Consider the following 19437-nt stretch of genomic DNA (forward strand, 5'->3'; position numbering starts at 1 on the left):
CAAACATACATACATACATACATATAGATATATATAGAGACATATAGATATATATGTTTGATTACTCTGCTTAACTAACAGACTTTCTTGTGTAGCGCAGTTGCTCAGGTAGCAGGGTTCTCGCCTCGCATGCAAGAGATTTGGGTTTCGAATCCCGAGTACGGATGTGTTAAACTGATGAGCCAAAATGAGGGCGAAACTCGATTCTCGGATATCAGATTCGTAGTCCATCATGTCTCATGTGAGCTGTGACGTTATTTGACTGTGGAAATAATTATATCATCTCTTACATTCTGAAAAATCGAATACATATATATATATATATATATATATATATATATATATGTCGTTTGATTATTTTGCACATTTCTAAAATTATTTTATATAGATATAGGAATGTGACTTATTGCCGCTTACGTATTTGTCAATTTTACTATGTCTTCGCGTCTGTCAAACGAATTCGTCGTATATTCTAAAACTTTGATTATGTCATTTAATTAATTACAGTCTTAACATTTGACTTTGGAAATTTTTTTTGTCTACTAGCTTGAATTAAAAAAATATACGAAATGCTAGAGCGTATACTACATTTTGATCTGAAAGTTTTACAGAAACATCAATCGCTCTAAAGTCGAGGATCAGAACGAAAAATCTTGATGAATTTTCTTCAGCATTGAATTGAAAAGCAAAAAAGAAACAAAAATTATCTAATTAAAACAATAAATCGACATCATAATGTCGGTTAGTCGTAGGCCCAGCGCTTGCAGCAATCAATGCGAAAATTTAAACAGTACCAGCGATACTCCAAGAAGTCAACGATCTCGCTCCAGTTCCGTATCCTTGGACCCGACTGCACTCACGTGTGCAACTAAAACAACTACTACCGCCAGAGAAATAAGGGCTAGTCGGGGCACACGAGGACCTGGTGGTGACCCGGAATTGAGATCAATTGAATCACTCGACAATGAAGAGCCTTCGACGATGGTTTTTCGAAACGTTATATATCATGAGAACCGTTTCGTTGTGATCGAGACAATAGAACCGCACAAACCCAAAAAAGTCTCGGGTTCTCCTGTTCGATTGTCGGTTTACGAGATTGAACCTGAATCTGAACCCTCAGAAATCGAAACAGAATCAGAACTCGAATCGTCAGAATCCAAAGAAGATGAAGAAGAGACAGAAGCTGCCGCAAACCCTAAAGGTATAGCTGAATCAATCCGGGCATGGAAAGTTCCATTTAATATGGCTCGCTTAAAATTAGCAAAGAAAATGTCTATACCGATATCTAGTTCGGCGGATGACCCTACTTCTCCCACGGGCGGCCCCGATGACACAACCTCCCCTGTACCTACGACATCTAATACATACACCCCCACCATATCTTCCAAATTCGTGGCCAGTTTAAATTCCGGATCAAACATGAAGTTATTAGCCCATCGATTACGGGGTAAGGTCGGCCTTACGAAAGCGAAAGAAGACGCAACAAGTTCGGTAGACTCAATGCAGCCTGCAACAGGTGACAAGTCAGCTGATACCCTTTCGCGCCAAGATGCTACTAAAAAGACTAGTAGTAGATCTGGCGATACTGACGGTCTCAGACCTCGAAGCGAGGAAGAAGAAGGCAGTGCCACAGGCGGTTGCCCGAGTGCGAACGCAGATGCCGATAATGCAGCAAGAAGCACCGCCCTGAAAGACTTCCCCCTCTTCGCCTCATTATCCTCTGCGCTGTCTTTGTTAAAACAATCAGCCTCACCGTCGACACAGTCCCAGAGTTCTGAAAATGCAGAAGAAGCTCCGATAGTAAGCAACAACTCAGCAGGTCGTTCTACCACTTCAGGACAAAGCGATGGGGCAAGTCGTATCCGTATTCTTTTCCCTTTTATCTCTGCGGACCAGAACGCAGAAACAAGTAAACCCCCACCGGAGCTGTCGACAACAACATCTTCAAATATATTAAGCCGATGGAAGAAGCCACAAGTACCGACAAATGATCCCACGAGCGGAAACCCCACTTCAAATGAGATTAGTATAACAAGATCTAAGTCTCCAAATCCAAGTTCCCTTTCTAGGAAAACCGATGACCCGTCAGTTACCGCAAGCACCGAGCCGGAAGCTGAACCCACAAATCCATTGACAAATTTGTTTACAGGTGTCTCTAGCATTATATCATGGTTTAAACCATATCTTCCTAATTCTGAATCACAACCCGAAGACATTGAAAACAGGGCAGATACGTTAGAAAAAAATAACTCTCCTCCAGAGACGGGTAAAACAAAAAGACAGGTGCGTGAAACTAGTGGTTCTAAATCTGGTAATAAGACTAAACAGGTACAAGTCGAAACAACGACAGAAACGAAAGTTAGAAACAAGTCGGCGCTGCATGCCTCAGCATTTAAGAGTACACCTACACGTTCCAAGGTATGTGACGATAAATCTGTGCCCCCTGTAGTCAGCAATTTAGTTGGCGCCTCTGCGAGAGACACAAACGATAAACTAGGCGGTTGGGGCCGAGTCACAGCGAAAGCGAAGCAACAAAGAGAATCCGAAAACAAAAAACCAGATATACCCTTGCAGAACCAATCTACAAGAGCTAAAGAAGTCCGTGATAAACGGAAAAAAACTACTGATCCTGGTAAAAAAGAGAAAGTTTACGTAAATAATAATAATAATAATAATAATAATAATAATAATAATAATAATAATAATAATAACGATTCTCCAAAGGTGGTTCTTCCATCCGACCGGTCGTATACCCGTACGGTTTCTGGTGCTGGCGATGCTGATAAAGATATTCGCCTGGTGGAGTCGTCGTTCGGGTTTCCACTGACTCTACCCGTTAAAGTTGACAGACGTGACAGCGACAGTAGCAGCGGCTGCAGCAGTTGCAGCCGAAGTTTAGGAGGAGTTGGACTCGAGGAAGAACGGGAAAAAGAGAGGTGTTCTTTCGCCGGTAATCCCAGAGCCACAGGCAGTTTCACCGGGGAGGAGACGCTAGGAGATGCGTTGGAAAGATGCACAGGCGGCTCGTCGGGACGCAGAACACGTCGCACCCCTGGGAGAAGTCCGGCCAGTGCTGTGAAGAAACGAAGCACGTTGGATAGGGACGATTCGGTCGGTTTAAATGGTAAGGACGCGACAGAAAGAAAAGTATTGGAGGAGGCTCGGTCAACTGTGGGTGATACCAAAGGGAGCGAGAAAAGCGACTCAGAGGGCGAATGTAAAGATTTAGGTAATGTTGGGCACGTCGCAAACTGCGCTCGGATAAACCGCGTGGGTGATATCACAAAAGGGGGTAGTTGTATAAGTTCAGAGACTCATGTTAGAAGTGTTCCGACCTTTAATGAGAATAATAAAAGAAACGCGGATAATAAGGGAACGTTCGATCGTACTAGTTCGGCAAGTGATTGTAGTGTTGGCGCGAGGAGTAAAAATGTGAAGCCGTCGGAAAACAAACGGAAAACTCGCACATGTGATAATCACCGCGATGCTAATTGCTGCAGAGATAGCAGTACCGATTACGAGAACAATCCTCAGACTAGCGATAAAAGTAAAGATCTGTTGATCACAGAAAACGAAGAAGGCGACACAGAGAAGTTTAAAAAAGAGGGATGGAAAAAGAAGGACGAAAAGAAGGAGAAGAACAACGGAGAGATCGGTGAAGAGAAGGGGGAAGAGAAGGAAGATTGTCAAGGATCTAAGAAGGGGAAGGAGGAAGAGGAGGTTGCAGGTGGCGGTAGTAGTCGTTATAGCAGCACTGGATCCGCAAAACGTCGCGCGTCAGAGCGAGTTGTACCGAGCGGCGAGCAGTTGGCCCGCCGCGCCGCGTCAGCCGCGACAACCTCGCCAGAAACAGCATCAAGCGTTCCCATGGATACGAGAGATATTGAGATCATAGTCAACGACGAGACCGAACCAAGAACACATTCTCGGTATGGCGGAGGCGGCGGAGGCGACGGCATGGTCAGCGGCAGCGTCGGCGGCGGAGGCTGTAGCAGTAGTACTAATAACAGCGGTAGTGTCGTTGGTAATGACGGAGGTCGCGGTGGTGGTAGTGGTGGTGGTAGCATTAACCATTATCCCCGTGGCGCTCCCGGCGGTTCGATGGTGGGCCACCACGGGGGAGCAGCACCCTATCCGTCCGGTGCGCACTCTTCTACCACCATGGCCACCGGCTCCAATGCAACCACCGCTAACACCGTGGCCGGCGCCGGTGCTGCCACCGCTACGCATTCGAGCATACACCCGGCTACGCACCCGAACACGCGAAAAGACCGACCAGGATCACGCCGAGGTGTCGCAGCTATCCACGGCGCTGACCCCAGCACAGACTCGGGTGATGAGAACAGTATCGAAAAGAACGTGTTGTGGAAACGCATATCAACCATCCTACTTGACGATCGTATGGGCGACGTGGAAGATCGCGAGAAAGTGCTCAACCCAGAACAGCCCGGGGAGTACCGAATTTTGAAAAAAGTGTTGAATATCCTCTTCGTCACGATAGGGATAGCTCTCTTACTGGCCGTCATTGTGGTCGTCATCTATACAGCCATAGGTAAGTACATAATTAATCAGTTTGTTTCTTAGTTATACATTCTTTAAAAAGCACCTGTATACGCACAAACATATATATATATATATATATATATATATATATATATATATATATTAATCAAAAACGTCAAAAAACAAGAAATAGCGAAAAGATATATATATATATATTCCATATTAATTTTGTATACACACACACACATATGTGTGTGTGTGTGTGTGCGTATTTATGCGCGTATGTGTGTATGTAATGTATCAAATTGTTTTTATAGTGTCACTCTTTATGAGGTGCAGGGTTTAATCATGTATGTATCTTTATTTATATTCGGCCCTGCGGAAAAAATATTAATCTTTTTAGTAATTTAAAAATAGCATCTACACACACACACACACACACACACACACACACACACACACACACACACACACACACACACACACACACACACACACACACGAAAGAAAAAAACAATTATATGCTGCATGTTATCGGAAATAAAAATCCAATATTGAACACACACATACACACACGCATATATATATATATATATATATATATATATATATATATATATATATATATATATATATATATATATATATATATATATAAGGCGAAATAGATTATGCAATAAAAAAGACAGGAATATCTTATGCGAAATAGATTTGGTTCACTGTATGTGATATTTCTCTAAAATTGATAAGTTTTCCAGATTAGATAATATTCAAGGTAAAGATATTTGTTTATATGAGTGATGACATTACAAATATATAAAGATAAACACACACACACACGCACACACACACATATATTATATATATATATTATTTATATATATATATAATGAATGCGTAATGTCTCTAAAGGTAAAACTTTTCGACAGTTTAACGTGACTTCCTTAGCTCATCAACGTCTCTTCATTTGAACATAAAATACTAAAGGTGATACGGCGAAACGACAGTAAGATTTTAAGTGACATTTTTAATTTATTAGTGTAATAAATTTTATCTAAATGGATATCGAGCCCTGTGTGAGTGCCTGTCTTTTTTCCAAAAGTAGATGTTCATATTATCATCATCACACACACACACATACACACACACACATATTATTATTATTATTATTATTATTATTATTATTATTATTATTATTATTATTATTATTATCAACAACCAATGCATACAAGTACTTTCATTTCTGTAAGAAATCATACAGTTAATAATTGACAACACAAGCGAATTCCGTATAAACGAAACTATAAAAATAAGTTCAGATCAAACAGAATCTATTAAAAAAAAAAAGTGCGCTATTTTTATCCAAAAATAATATTAGACCGAATTTTAAACTGAATAAATGAATAACCAGGCGCGAGGTCTACAATCTGTGCAAGAGAACTTGTTGAAATAAGCGGATGAAATTTATATATATATATATATATATATATATATATATATATATATATATATATATATATATATATATGTGTGTGTGTGTGTGTGTGTGTGTCTGTATGTATATATGCATATATATATATATGCATATTTTTATATATGTCTATTAATGAAATGTTCTAAAAATATATACTAGCGTTCTTTCTCTCTCTCTCTCTCTCTCTCTCTCTCTCTCTCTCTATATATATATATATATATATATATATATATATATATATATATATATATATATAATAACCTGAAACCGAAGCGCAACATGCACACAAACATGCCTAAGAAGGCTTCTGACTGATTACACTTGACAATTATTTTTCAGATCGCATGGCTTCAGTAGATCTCGACATTAATGATACAAAATAAAAAAAATCTTACACTCTAATACAAGAATTTAGCATATTAATTCCTTTTCAAAAACTATATATATATATATATATATATATATATATATATATGCATACACACACACACACATTATATATATATATATATATATATATATATATATATGAAATACAGAAAAACGGAAAAATGTTTGACTGTCATCTATCTAATTTCGTTTTAATAGCAGCTCTGTCGTAGCATTAAACACTGTTATTATAGCCACCTAATAACACTGATTTGTGATATCTATTTTATTTGGTCGCATTAATATAGTCAGTTCTTTTCAAGATTTCTAGTTCTCTTTGATCTATCTATCTATCTATCTATCTCTCTCTCTCTATATATATATATATATATATATATATACAGAGAGAGAGAGAGAGAGAGAGAGAGAGAGAGAGAGAGGGGGAGAGAGAGAAAAATGAATGAACCAAGTCATGTGTTCATCAACGTTTTGTCTTTATTATAAGACTTCTTCTGGATCAATGAAATCTAAATCTCCTAGGAATAATATTTCCAATATTCTCATATATATATATATATATATATATATATATATATATATATATATATATATATATATATATGTGTGTGTGTGCGTGTGTGTGTGTGTGTGTGTGTTTTGTATTATATTGGTTGTCTTGAAAGTGTATATGCACTTATTCTTATTTAATGTTTCGTTTTGTTCGATTGTGTACCGTTTCAGGGTTACTATTATGCAGTTTTTTTATATTTTTAGAAAGGTTTCTCTCTCTCTCTCTCTTTCTCTCTCTCTACCCCCTCCCTCTTTCTATCTCCTCTCTTTCTCCTGTCTCTGTTCTCTTCATTCACTCCTCTCTCTTAGTGTACAGATTAACTCAAATGTCTTCATATATTTTGTATACAATTCTGGCGTGTCCCTCTCTCCCACTCCTCTCTTTCAATCCTTCTTGGGGGATTCCTTCATTGGTCGTATGAATATCTTTGCCGCCATCTGAATTGGATGAGCTGGGGGTTCACATCAGTTCATATCTATTGTTAGCATTTCGCACTGATGTGGTTCGAGCAACGTATGCAACTGTGATTTCTCCGTATGACGACACCTGTTTAGTTTCGGCAGTAGATAGCCGTCCAAAATATAGATTTGCCGTATAAAAAGAAGATTCAAACCGAAGGATATTTAAGTAAGAAGTGTTGATTTTTACCTGCTGCTTATCTCAGAAATTAGGGGATTTCCACCAAGCGCTCCTAAAGGAAGGACACTCTGTCCTAGCACTAGGGTCAGAAAGGGCACACAGGTCAGGAAGTAGGGGATTTTCACCAAGCGCCCCTAAAGGAAGGACACTCTGTCCTAGCACTAGGGTCAGAAAGTAGGAGATTTTCACCAAGCGCTCCTAAAGGAAGGGCACTCTGTCCTAGCAAAAATTACCAAAGTATCTCGATCGGAATCTGTCGGTGAGGAGGCCTCAGGCAACAACGATAACCATGCCCCACCCAAAAGCCAGTGGCGAGGTCTGGGAGGGTGAACGTCTTAGGTAGTGCCCAGGCGGTGTACATCAGTTCAACAGTTCCTGGACCCGCACCTGTCAGGCTGATTGTCAAGTACGGATTTTTGACTGGTACTTTCTGCCCAGTCTCCAAGTAACGGAAGCAGCAAAGCAACTCATCCTCATCACTATAAGTAAGAAGGGTTTCCCCATATCAAAATACCGTATTTGATTTATAATTGGGGGAGTGGCCTTTTCTCTTCTTAACGCTCTGAATTTCTGTACTTTTCATTATGAGGAGATTTCTAAGGTAATTGCAAGAAATTAGTCCTCTTTCCCACCATCCCTCTCTCTTTCCACCATCTCTCTCTTTCTCTCTCTCTCTTCCACCCCCTCTCTTCCATCATCTCTCCCTCTCTTTCACTCCTCTCTCTCAATCCCTTTTTCTCTCGCTATAAAAATTATATCACGCATCTCTATTCGTTTCTTTACTTATAAATCTAATATATAAAACTCACTATATCTGTCTGTCTGTCTGTCTGTGTCTATATTTTCAAGCTCTATCTCCCCCAAAGCTAAAAGTCTAGAGGCTTTCAAATGATTGGATATTTTATGGACCGTTCTTTTATGGGTTAAAATAGTTTTTCAAAATTGAAAAAATCGTTATACATTTTTTACATTTATCTTAGTTTATTTTAATCAGTTCATATGCGCGTCACGTTGGTACAGTGGTAACGTCACCAGATTTGTATGCTACAGTTTCGATTCTAGCTGATGACAGACGTATACTTTTTTATTTTACATTTGAAATGACGACTCTATAATAATATATGCGAAATTAAATGATCATATTAAATTAAAATTAAAATATCATATTCAAACGGATTTTACGACCGGACAAAACCAGCCGCCTCCCGCCCCCGCTGGTAAATACATGAGTATATATCTCCTCTCTGTTATTTCATTTTACTTCCGTAAAAACTCCATTCCCCCACATTTTCATTTAAATATTCTGTAGTTTATATTAATTATACTTTTTCCCCTGAATTTTGAGAGATTCCACAAAGAGAATTCCTCTGGTTTGATGGAGTATCCAATTTGGTTTCTCCAGGCAACATCATTAAATAAATGTTTAACATTTCTTATTTGGGCAAGTGTTGGTTGGTTGGTTGTTTTTGTTTTACGGCATATCAACCCTTTTCGGGTTATTTAATGCCGAATCCAAAGATCCGGAAGAAACCATTTTTAATATAATATATTTGTTGTTTTCAAGTCGGTTTCTATTCAACCCATAGTTGGAACCCTAACAAGTACTACCACTCTGAGTCAGAGTGGACCTGGGAGCAATGGTAATTAAAGGGTGGCTCCACACTCCCCAAAGCCCGCAAGCTGGGGCCTCACTACTGGATATAGTTTAAGGTCATATCCAGGACCCCCATTGAGGAACTTTTACCCTCTGTAGGGGGACAGTCGGTGTATTCTAATGCCCCACCGACAGGGCCTTGGGCAAGTGTATAATCGTGTCGATGGGGATCTAATTCCAGTATAGATATGTTATTTTGAATATTTGATCAGAGTTCACTTATGAGGGGAAATATCCTTATGTCAGTGAACACTTACAAACCCTAGTACCGATGCCCCTCTTTAATCTCGAAAGACAAAGGTAATCCCTTCTATGGGTAGCTGCACATGTAATTGTGAGGCAAAGATTGCACAGCCCCAACCACACCTCTTCTGAATCGACACTGTTTGAGTCGAGTGGCAAGGAGAAGACAAGGACGACTGGAAACAATGCTGATATAAGCGAAGAGCACATACAGCACCTGGAAGTTCCAAATGGTCACTCATTTAGCACTGACCAGGTTCAACGTTGCTTAAGTTCGGCGATCCAGCGGGAACCGGTGTGTCAACGTGATTATGCCTACCATACAAACCCTAGTACAGAGTAACCGAAACACTCGAGGACAATGTTTCGTAAACATGTGTGCGTGTGTAAATTATGTGATTTGGTGGTTACAGGCGCGGACAGTTATTTCGAGTAATATGCATATATGTTGCTCTCCAGCTATAGGTTAAACAGTGAGGTTGACTCGATTCTCAAGATTTTCTTCTAATCGTGGAGAAAGAAACTTTAAAAAATATCTTGGCTCATCCTGGCATTGTTTTCAGTGGCTTTCGTAAATGAAATAAAGTAGCGTAAGTTCAAGAGAGGTGCGGTGTAGGAGTGCGCAACTCTTACGTCACTAGGAACTTATCACGCAGTCTAACCGTACAGAGGGCATCCATTATCTAATGAAGCTGAAAAGAAGCTTAAATGTGTGCACATAACTAAATGCGCGCACGCACACACATACGTGATATATATATGTAGAAATATATTTTCTTATGATATATATCCTTATTTAAGAAGCTCAATGTAATTACAGAGCAATATAGAGGATACATGTAAAAAGATATATTCCAAAATTTATGACGTTGACCATCTCATAATTTATTCCTTTAATTTAGTTGACTTATAAAATTCTTGACAGCATCTGTTTCGTAGCGCAAAATCAATCACTAAATTATTATACCAATAGATTCACTGATTGATATAATAATTAAGTGATTGATTTTCGCTACGAAACAGATACTGTCAAGAATTTTATAAGTCAACTGAATGAAAGGAATAAATTATAAGAGGGTAAACGTCATGAATTTTGTGATATAACTTTTTACATGTATTCATTTATTCTTTCTCTCTCTCTCCATATATATATATATATATATATATATATATATATATATATTATTTTTATATAAATATTTATTCTTACCTACAAGCCAGTGATTTTATACTTATGCACTCTTTAATATGGGAGATATTTATTACTGCTGGTTGAAAGATTCGAACCCAGTGGCAAGTCACCTTTGACTCTGCTGCCTAATATTCAACCCTCACACAATTATCAGTAAACCTGGGATAAAAGACAATTAGAACGCTATTTAATGCTGAATTAGCAGGATGTGTTTGTATACATATCAACACCGATGAATGTATCTTCAAGAACATTGCTATATTATACATTTTGAATGTTCTATATATAATGATGTATGTGTTTGGGGTAACCGGAAGTAGTTTTATCAAAACTAACTCCATTCACTTATTGAGGTGAAATGGCATTGAACGAGTTGTACTTCTCTAGTATTAAACAATTAAAAATCGTGGGGTTTGTTTTACTTTACACATAGATTCGAAAAAGTTGTCACAAAACAAATATATAACAAAAAATGTAATCAAAGGCAAGATAAGTTACTTTTCTACCCAACTTGATATGTTTTTAGTGTTTATATTTAATGTAACATGTTTATCCAGTTCGACAAAAATACAGTGTTTACCGATGCATTGGAAAATTTAAAATGGCGGCCGACTCTATCTCGGAGACGGTAAGTTTGGGAAAAGGGATTATAAATAAAAAAACAGTCAAAATACTGTTAAAAACCCGCCGAATATATGTCAGCCTATGTCACGGTAACATATATTGAGCGAGTTTCTAACAGTATTTTGTCTGGTTTTTATTTATAACTCATTTCCCCAAACCTACCGCCTCAAAGAGAGAGTCGGCTGTCATTTTGAATTTTCCAATACATCGGTAAACACTGTATGTTTTTCGAGCTAAATAAACATGGTACATTAAATGTAAACACTAAAAACATACTCAGTTAGGTAGAAAAATAAGTTATCTTGCCTTTGATAACATTTAGTTGTTATATATTTGTTTTGTGACAACTTTTTCGAATGTATGTGTACAGTAAAACAAACTCAAATCGTGTTTTAAAAACAATTCATGTGCGTGTTATCTGTGGGTGTATGCATGTGTGTGTGTGTATGTGTGTGTGTGTGTGTGTGTGTGTATACGTGTTTGTGTGTATGAGTGTGTGTCAGGCATATGTATATTAGAGTCTCATGGCACGGTAAAACCATCGATAGGGATATCTCGCTTAGTCTTCGTTAGCACAAACTTGTAAGAACGGAAACAAGTCTGCTATGACACCTGCAGCGACTGTTGCTTCTTTTTTATTCTCTTTGCTTTGGATCAGGTTGACATTCGCTTAGAGATTGAAATTAGTTCTTATTAAAACCCTGCCTCTCTTAAAAAGATTCACGCAAAGGCATCGCCTGATACCTTCAATATCTTTCCGTAATGGAACTACTCGAACACGACATTACAGCCTTCATTCCATAAGGAGAAATTAAAAGACAAGAGAGAGAGAGAGAGAGAGAGAGAGAGAGAGAGAGAGAACAATAAAATTAAAATTCAACTCATATTGTGCGATTTCATTTTTTGTCTTTCTTATCAAAGAAAATAAATTAAATGTTATTTTCGAAATTTTAGAAAGGAGGGACGAAGGTATGGAAGATAATGAAGGGGTCGAAAAAGTAAGGAGAAAGAGGACACTAGGGAAGAGAAAATACCCGGAGGGATGAGCTGATCTCATGTTATTTAAAAAAGACAAAATATATTATGTAAGAATTTATTCGCGTGACTCCCTTCTCTTTCTATGTATATACACACACACGCACGCACGCAAGCACATATGTTTACGAATATATACTTCCATAGTACACACACACACACACACACACACACACACACATATATATATATATAATATTATGTATATATACCTAATATTATATATATATATATATATAAGTGAAAGTGTCGTTCTGTCTATGTGTCTGTCTGTCTGTGTACATTTCCCTACGCAATAACGCGAAATTTGATATACAAGGTAGTGAGATTTGGGAAAATCTTTGTAATCAGTTTTCGGCCAGAAATTCGGCTGGTAAAGGGGTCAAAGTTTAACAATGTGACCTTTGAGCACTCTACCAAACTTCTCCGTCAATTTTGGATATAAACACTTGAAATTTTTGATATAGGTTTCTTGGACATGGATCTAACTTAATAACTTGATTCGAGCCCAAAACAATAAACGTTAAGGGGGCATAATAGAGGTCAAAGTTTAAGATATACTTCTGCGGTCTCTACCAAATTACACATTTGAAATTTTACATAAAGGGTATTCAGAGATAGGGAAAGTTTTTAATTGGTTTGGGTCGAAAATCAGAGGTACAAATATATAAATATATGTATGTATGTTTGCATGTCTGCCTAAAACTTTTGACAGAGGCGAGGGATTTCCACAAAATCAGTTTTGTTTTGAAGCTCGACCCTTCAGACGACAAATACCGAAAAATTCGCTAAAAACATTAATTTCTTAACCTTCAACTGGACACTTTTCTACAAAGGGGTCGCTTTTTTCGCCGATATTTTCGAAAGTAATCTCCACTTTTGTATTGTCTAGCCATAATTTAAACATACGTGACTTCGGGGTTGGCGGTGGTCGTAACAGCAAAGACGTCACATTTTCCCCCGTCCTTTTCCTCCTTCGCGGTACAGGTTCGAGCCTGCCTTCCTACTACCACTTTTTTTTTTTTTTTGCTCAACACACACCTCCAAACACCCGGGCAACGCCGGACACCCATGATAGTGTGTGTATATATATATATATATATATATATATATATATATATATATATATATATATATAATAATTATATATATATATAATATAATACCCATAGTATTATATATATATTTATATATATAATCATAATTATATATAATAATAAATATATATATATAATATAATACTCATAGTATTATATATATATATATATATATATATATATATATATATATATATATAAGTTTTAGTCATTCAATGAATTAAAAAAATTATGACGTGAAATGTTTGAGTTTCAGATCAAAAGATTCATTAAATTCATTGAATGACTAAACATTTGATTTATTTGCTCTATCTTGTATATCGAGCAATTTTTATTTAGATATGGATAATACTTATAGAATATTACTGCCAAAAATATCTTGTAAATCATGTAATCACAGGTTACCATACCAGCTGATTTTTGGATAATTTTATTCTGAAGTATATATATATACATATATATATATATATATATATATATATATATATATATATATATATATAGTACTGCACTATTGACTTATCTAAATGTTCTTTTTGTTATTATTGTCTATATTTGAGTAACAATTTTAAATTTTTTACTTCAGTAGTGCAACATCTATCCATCTCTCTCTCTCTCTCTCTCTCTCTCTCTCTCTCTCTCTGTATATATATATATATATATATATATATATACAGAGAGAGAGAGAGAGAGAGAGAGAGAGAGAGAGAGAGAGAGAGAGAGAGATACTGTTTAAAATGCAAAAGTCAAGTATAATGGTTCAATTGGTCTCTAAACAGAATCATTCATTTCGACTGTGACACGGTCATACCAATGATCGACTGTTCATTTTGTGTGATGGCATTTATGCTTGTGCGGTGATAAAAACTTGAATTTAAGTTTAAAATGTAAAAGTGAAGTATCGCGGTGCAATTGTGCTTTAAACATAAACAGTTTTTTCGAACACGTTGATTTTATATGCCGGCCCTTTCTGCTTGTGTGGTAATAAAACTTTTCAAATGTACTTGTGATGTTAGGCTGTATTGGAATATATGAATGCATTCCAAAAATCTTCTATTCTAAATATATATTATGAATATTAAATCCACAATTGGGTATATTATGATTGATCTTGTTGTAGAGCTTTCTTTTCAATTAAATCCCTGGACACAAAAATAGCTTGGCATTGTGGCTAACAACAAATTGTAGTATCTGTTCTCATACTACACTTTACTTTTCTGTCCTCGATTAATGGAGGAGAAATCCTTCATGATTGAGACAATTTTTTATTTTTGTTTCTATCCAGAGTGCTCCTTTTTGGTGAGCTGGATTTTCCCCACATGAAACTAAATTGTGTCTAACTTTGCCCTCGTGGGGAGGAAAGTAAATAGGAACAGAGGCGCCACGCCTAAATATGTATAATCGCTACTATTATATTAAATAAGACAGTCTGTAAATATCTCTATCTTTCCCTCTCTGTCTCTTTCTCTTTCTTTTTCTCTTTCTCTCGCTCATCTAGACATCGATATATTGATCAGCTTCAGTTCGATTACAGAATAAGTGATGAGGCGAAAGTTATAAATTAGGGATCCAATAGTTTTTCTTTCAAAGATGGAGTACTGTTGCCAGATTTGAGGAGGGAGTTCTCATATGATCATTTCCTGCTTATATACTGCCTTCGAAATCTAGTGGGCGGTGTCCTTTTCGCCTCCTTACTAACTCTTATTTACAGCAGCGATGTTACGAGTCTACCCCTGTTCTATTTTTATTTTCATTACAGGGGCTCGACTGAACTTCAATCTATGACCACCTCTAAAGCATTCATAACAAACACTTGTCTAGCTACAGCCACTACTTGACTTTTCTCCTTCTCTCTATCTCTGTCTAAAACTTAACAAAAATTCCACGAGCAAACTGGAACTGCCCGTCTATGTTACACAGTACCCTGGAGTTACAACCAGGTCGTTTTCAAGTCTAAAATAAACAAATTCTTGCTTAGCCGAACTTTTAAATAATCAAATTCTATAAAATTTCCTCGACTGTCTACCATCACGCTGGTGTCTCACTGACCACTTGGCAAACATTCATCCTTTTCCTCAAGTGGCCTTATGACCTTAATAAGGCTATCCTTAAGTGGCCTTCGGACCTTAATAATGGTTATCATTTCTTTTGCTTATGAATCAGCGCACATAAACGTCACTTAGATAAACGACAAGTAACTTTTAACAGTTTTAGCATTTATTAAATAAACCATGTATTGTAGGAAATATGACTTCAAAAAGAAATCTATATTCTATATCACTGGTGTTGATTCCTCTCTATAATTAACATAATTCACTAATATGGCAAGGTGTCCCTCACTCCTAAAATTGCTGAAATGAATTCGTTAATACAATTATCAATGATAGTTTTTGCACTGCAACCCTATTTGGTACAAATAAACTTTCATCTATTCATAAATTGTCCACCAAGTTTAATTTCTATATGTCCAACAGTTTTTCTTTTAGTGCGGTTTAATGGTATGCAGGGCACTTTGCTAATCGTTTTATCAGTACAAATTATGATCCTAAACAGTCTTTACCTTTACTAAACGTTAACCGTGCGGATAATTATATGGTGGTTTTCTAAAGGAAATATCAAAATAAAAAATAAACAAATAAAACCCTAACTATTTGTAAACGGAAGAGAGCCAACACAGTTGTATGCAGATGTGCATGCAGCGTAGACGTGCGCATTTGAACAAAGACTGTTGGATATTTATAAATTAAACTTGGTGGACAATTTAGGTAAATATCATTGGATTGCAGAGAGGGGTGTGAACTTTGTTTGCAGTTTTATGTATCAATAGTAGTATTTCACTCATTTTGTACTGTGTTTATTAATACACACCGACACACAGTCATATATATATATATATATATATACATATATATACATACATACATATATATATATATATATATATATATATATATATATATATATATATCGGCTTGGTGTTAATAGCATGATGAATGACCGCCTCCCTTGTTGAGATGAAGTAGGTCCACTCCACAGTCGGATTTCGTCGGGGTTTGCTTGGTCTGTTTTAGAATTTATTTTGTGCAAGGCGTTTGCTCAGTTGCCGGAGTGCTTGCCTCGCATGCGGAGGGCTCGGGTTTCGTCCCAGGGTCGGATGTGTCTAACTGATGAGCCCAAGTAAGGGTGAGGCTCGAGTCTTGGACTTCCGGTTCGTTGGCTGTCTTGGCTCTTGTGGACTGCCACGTTGTTTGGCTGTGGAAATAAGTATATACATATATATATATATAATTGTTGAGCTGGATTAAATCCGACGATATGAAATAAAATGGAGGTGGAAGGACCTGGATACTCAACGTTTCGCCCGATTTATGCGGGCTTCTTCAAGAGGGATGGTCATTGACGAGAGAGTCGGAGGATTGGGGCTATATATAATGATGGGGGAGAGCAGCGTGTTTTCCTTATGTAAATTATGTAGGAGAAACTCAACGTAATTTAAATAAAAGAATATATGAACACAAAAGAGATGTAAAAACAACAATACACTCAACGCCATATTTTGTCACATCATGGAAAACGACCACCATTTTGATTTTAACAAAGCAACTTTCCTTAAACACATACATAACAGATCCACACGACGTTTAATTGAGTCAGCTATAATCTCCCATTCCAGCAATATAATTAAGCAAAGAAAAGGTTTTTTCCACGTTGCTCCCTTTCTGTCGAAAATAATTATTAAAGAAAACAACTTAGACACCGGTTAAACGCGAAAAAAAAAAAATTCGTAATTTCACTTAATTTTATTTTTATTTTACTTATTTACTGTATTTTATCATTATCTATTTTTAGACTCCATTTTATCACCTCCTATTCTTATTTTTAGATACCATCTTTTAAGTTACTGCGCTATTTTATCCCAATTCAATTATTTCTAATGTAAAAAAAAAAAAAGATTCTTTCGTAATCTCGTGTCATTTTATTTATTTAATCTATCACCGCTATATTTCCAAACACAATTTTTAATCTCTACGATATTTTATCTTTTAGACGTAATCCACTACACTAGTTTACTCTAATTAGTTCTTCTCTCATAAAATGTATATACATGTATATATGACATCTAATTTACATAAGGAAAACACGCTGCTCTCCCCCATCATTATATATAGCCCCAATCCTCCGACTCTCTCGTCAATGACCATCCCTCTTGAAGAAGCCCGCATAAATCGGGCGAAGCGTTGAGTATCCAGGTCCTTCCACCTCCATTTTATTTCATATATATATATATATATATATATATATATATATATATATATATATATATATATATTAATATTATATATATATATTAATATATTATTATTAATTTTATATATATATATATTGTGTACAGAAAGTTGTTAGATTAGAAAAATCATTGGTACCTTCGGTTTCAAGCCCGATAATAAGGACCGTTTAAGGTATCCTTATCAAGCTCTCCTCAGTCAATATTCGTCTGTGAAGAATATTGGCTAAAGAGAGCTTGATAAGGATACCTTAAACGGTCCTTATTATCGGGCTTGAAACCGACGGTACCAATGATTTGTCTCATCTAACAACTTTCTGTACACAAAATATAAATACGCTCTTACATTTCGGATTTTCCTTTTAATCCAGCACTCTGCTGAATTTCTTTTTCCAAAAAAACAACTAATCACACACATATATATATATATATATATATATATATATATATATATATATATGCTCAACAAATGTTCCACCCTCTCATACTTTTATTGTCATCGAAATCGTTAAAATCACCCATTTTTTAATCAAATTGATTGATTGCTCGTTCTAGTTTGGAACCACCTACCACGCACTGTACCGTGAGGAAGCTTCACATGTCCCGCGGCACTGACTTAATCCACAATAACCTATTGTCAACATTACACCGTGGAGAATTTACTTTTGATTTTTAAAAAATTACTTATTCATAATGGTCTCACTTAAAGTTAAAAATGCAAAAGCCAAGTATCGTGATCCAATTGTGCTTTAAAATAAAAAAAAAACATCGTTCATTTCGAACACAGTCCTATCTCATAAAAAGAATCTGCAGTTGATTTTGTATGTTGGGCCTTGCTTCTTGTAAATGGGTAAAACTTCTCAAACGCAATTGTGATGATAGTCTCTATAAAAATGTTAAGTTTGGTCAAAATCAGACTTTCTTCTTTAAACATATTTTTTTTCCATTATCAATATTTTATAATTATCAATATTTCATAATTATCAATATTTCATAATTACAATATTTTATAATTATCAATATTTTATAATTATCAATATTTTATAATTATCAATATTTTATAATTATCAATATTTTATAATTATCAATATTTCATAATTATCAATATTTTATAATTATCAATATTTTATAATTATCAATATTTCATAATTATCAATATTTTATAATTATCAATATTTTATAATTATCAATATTTTATAATTATCCGGTGCATTTCGATACAAAACATACGTAAGAACACTACACATGCATCAAGTATCTTCGAGGGAAATAAAAAAAACCGGCTTAGTAGTTTCCGAGTCCATAAGAAACAAACTCACCCACCCACAGAGACAAAACTATATATATATATATATATATATATATATATATATATATATATATATATATATATATATATATATATTTCCCCAAACTCTTTGGCCTTGATGAAGGGGAGACTAAAGCTTGCTAATATGTTTTAAAATAATCTGAAATAACAGCAAGAGGAGACTTGATTCCAAAAATTTCTCATATGTTTTATCTCTTCTCTTTTGAAAATAAGATACGATTATGAATATCTCCCGTATCAAATAATCCTTAGACACTGTAAAATTTACTTTATGTATGAAAACTGAAAGGCGGCATATCTATCTATCTATCTATCTACCTATCTATCGATATATATATATATATATATATATATATATATATATATTTACTTGTAGCTACATTGAATATTGAAATGCTCATGCGTTTGGTTCTTTAGGACG

The 19437-nt window shown here is 35.8% G+C and overlaps 1 protein-coding gene across 2 annotated transcripts in view; it reads left to right on the forward strand.

Annotated features, from left to right (window-relative positions):
• The first annotated feature begins 606 nt into the window (after positions 1-606).
• LOC145294062 (uncharacterized) overlaps positions 607-19437 on the forward strand; it is a 321134-nt gene continuing 302303 nt past the window's right edge. Inside the window, exon 1 of one of the 2 annotated variants that reach the window (XM_080141059.1) lies at positions 607-4552. In XM_080141059.1, coding sequence (XP_079997185.1) covers positions 736-4552 — 3817 coding nt within the window. In that variant the 5' untranslated portion in view covers positions 607-735. The remainder of the gene's footprint in view (positions 4553-19437) is intronic. The other variant, XM_080141060.1, reaches the window with a different exon arrangement.

This window comes from Euprymna scolopes, chromosome 15 (assembly GCF_053919585.1).
Source record: "Euprymna scolopes isolate OS-2025 chromosome 15, ASM5391958v1, whole genome shotgun sequence".
NCBI lineage: Eukaryota > Metazoa > Mollusca > Cephalopoda > Sepiida > Sepiolidae > Euprymna > Euprymna scolopes.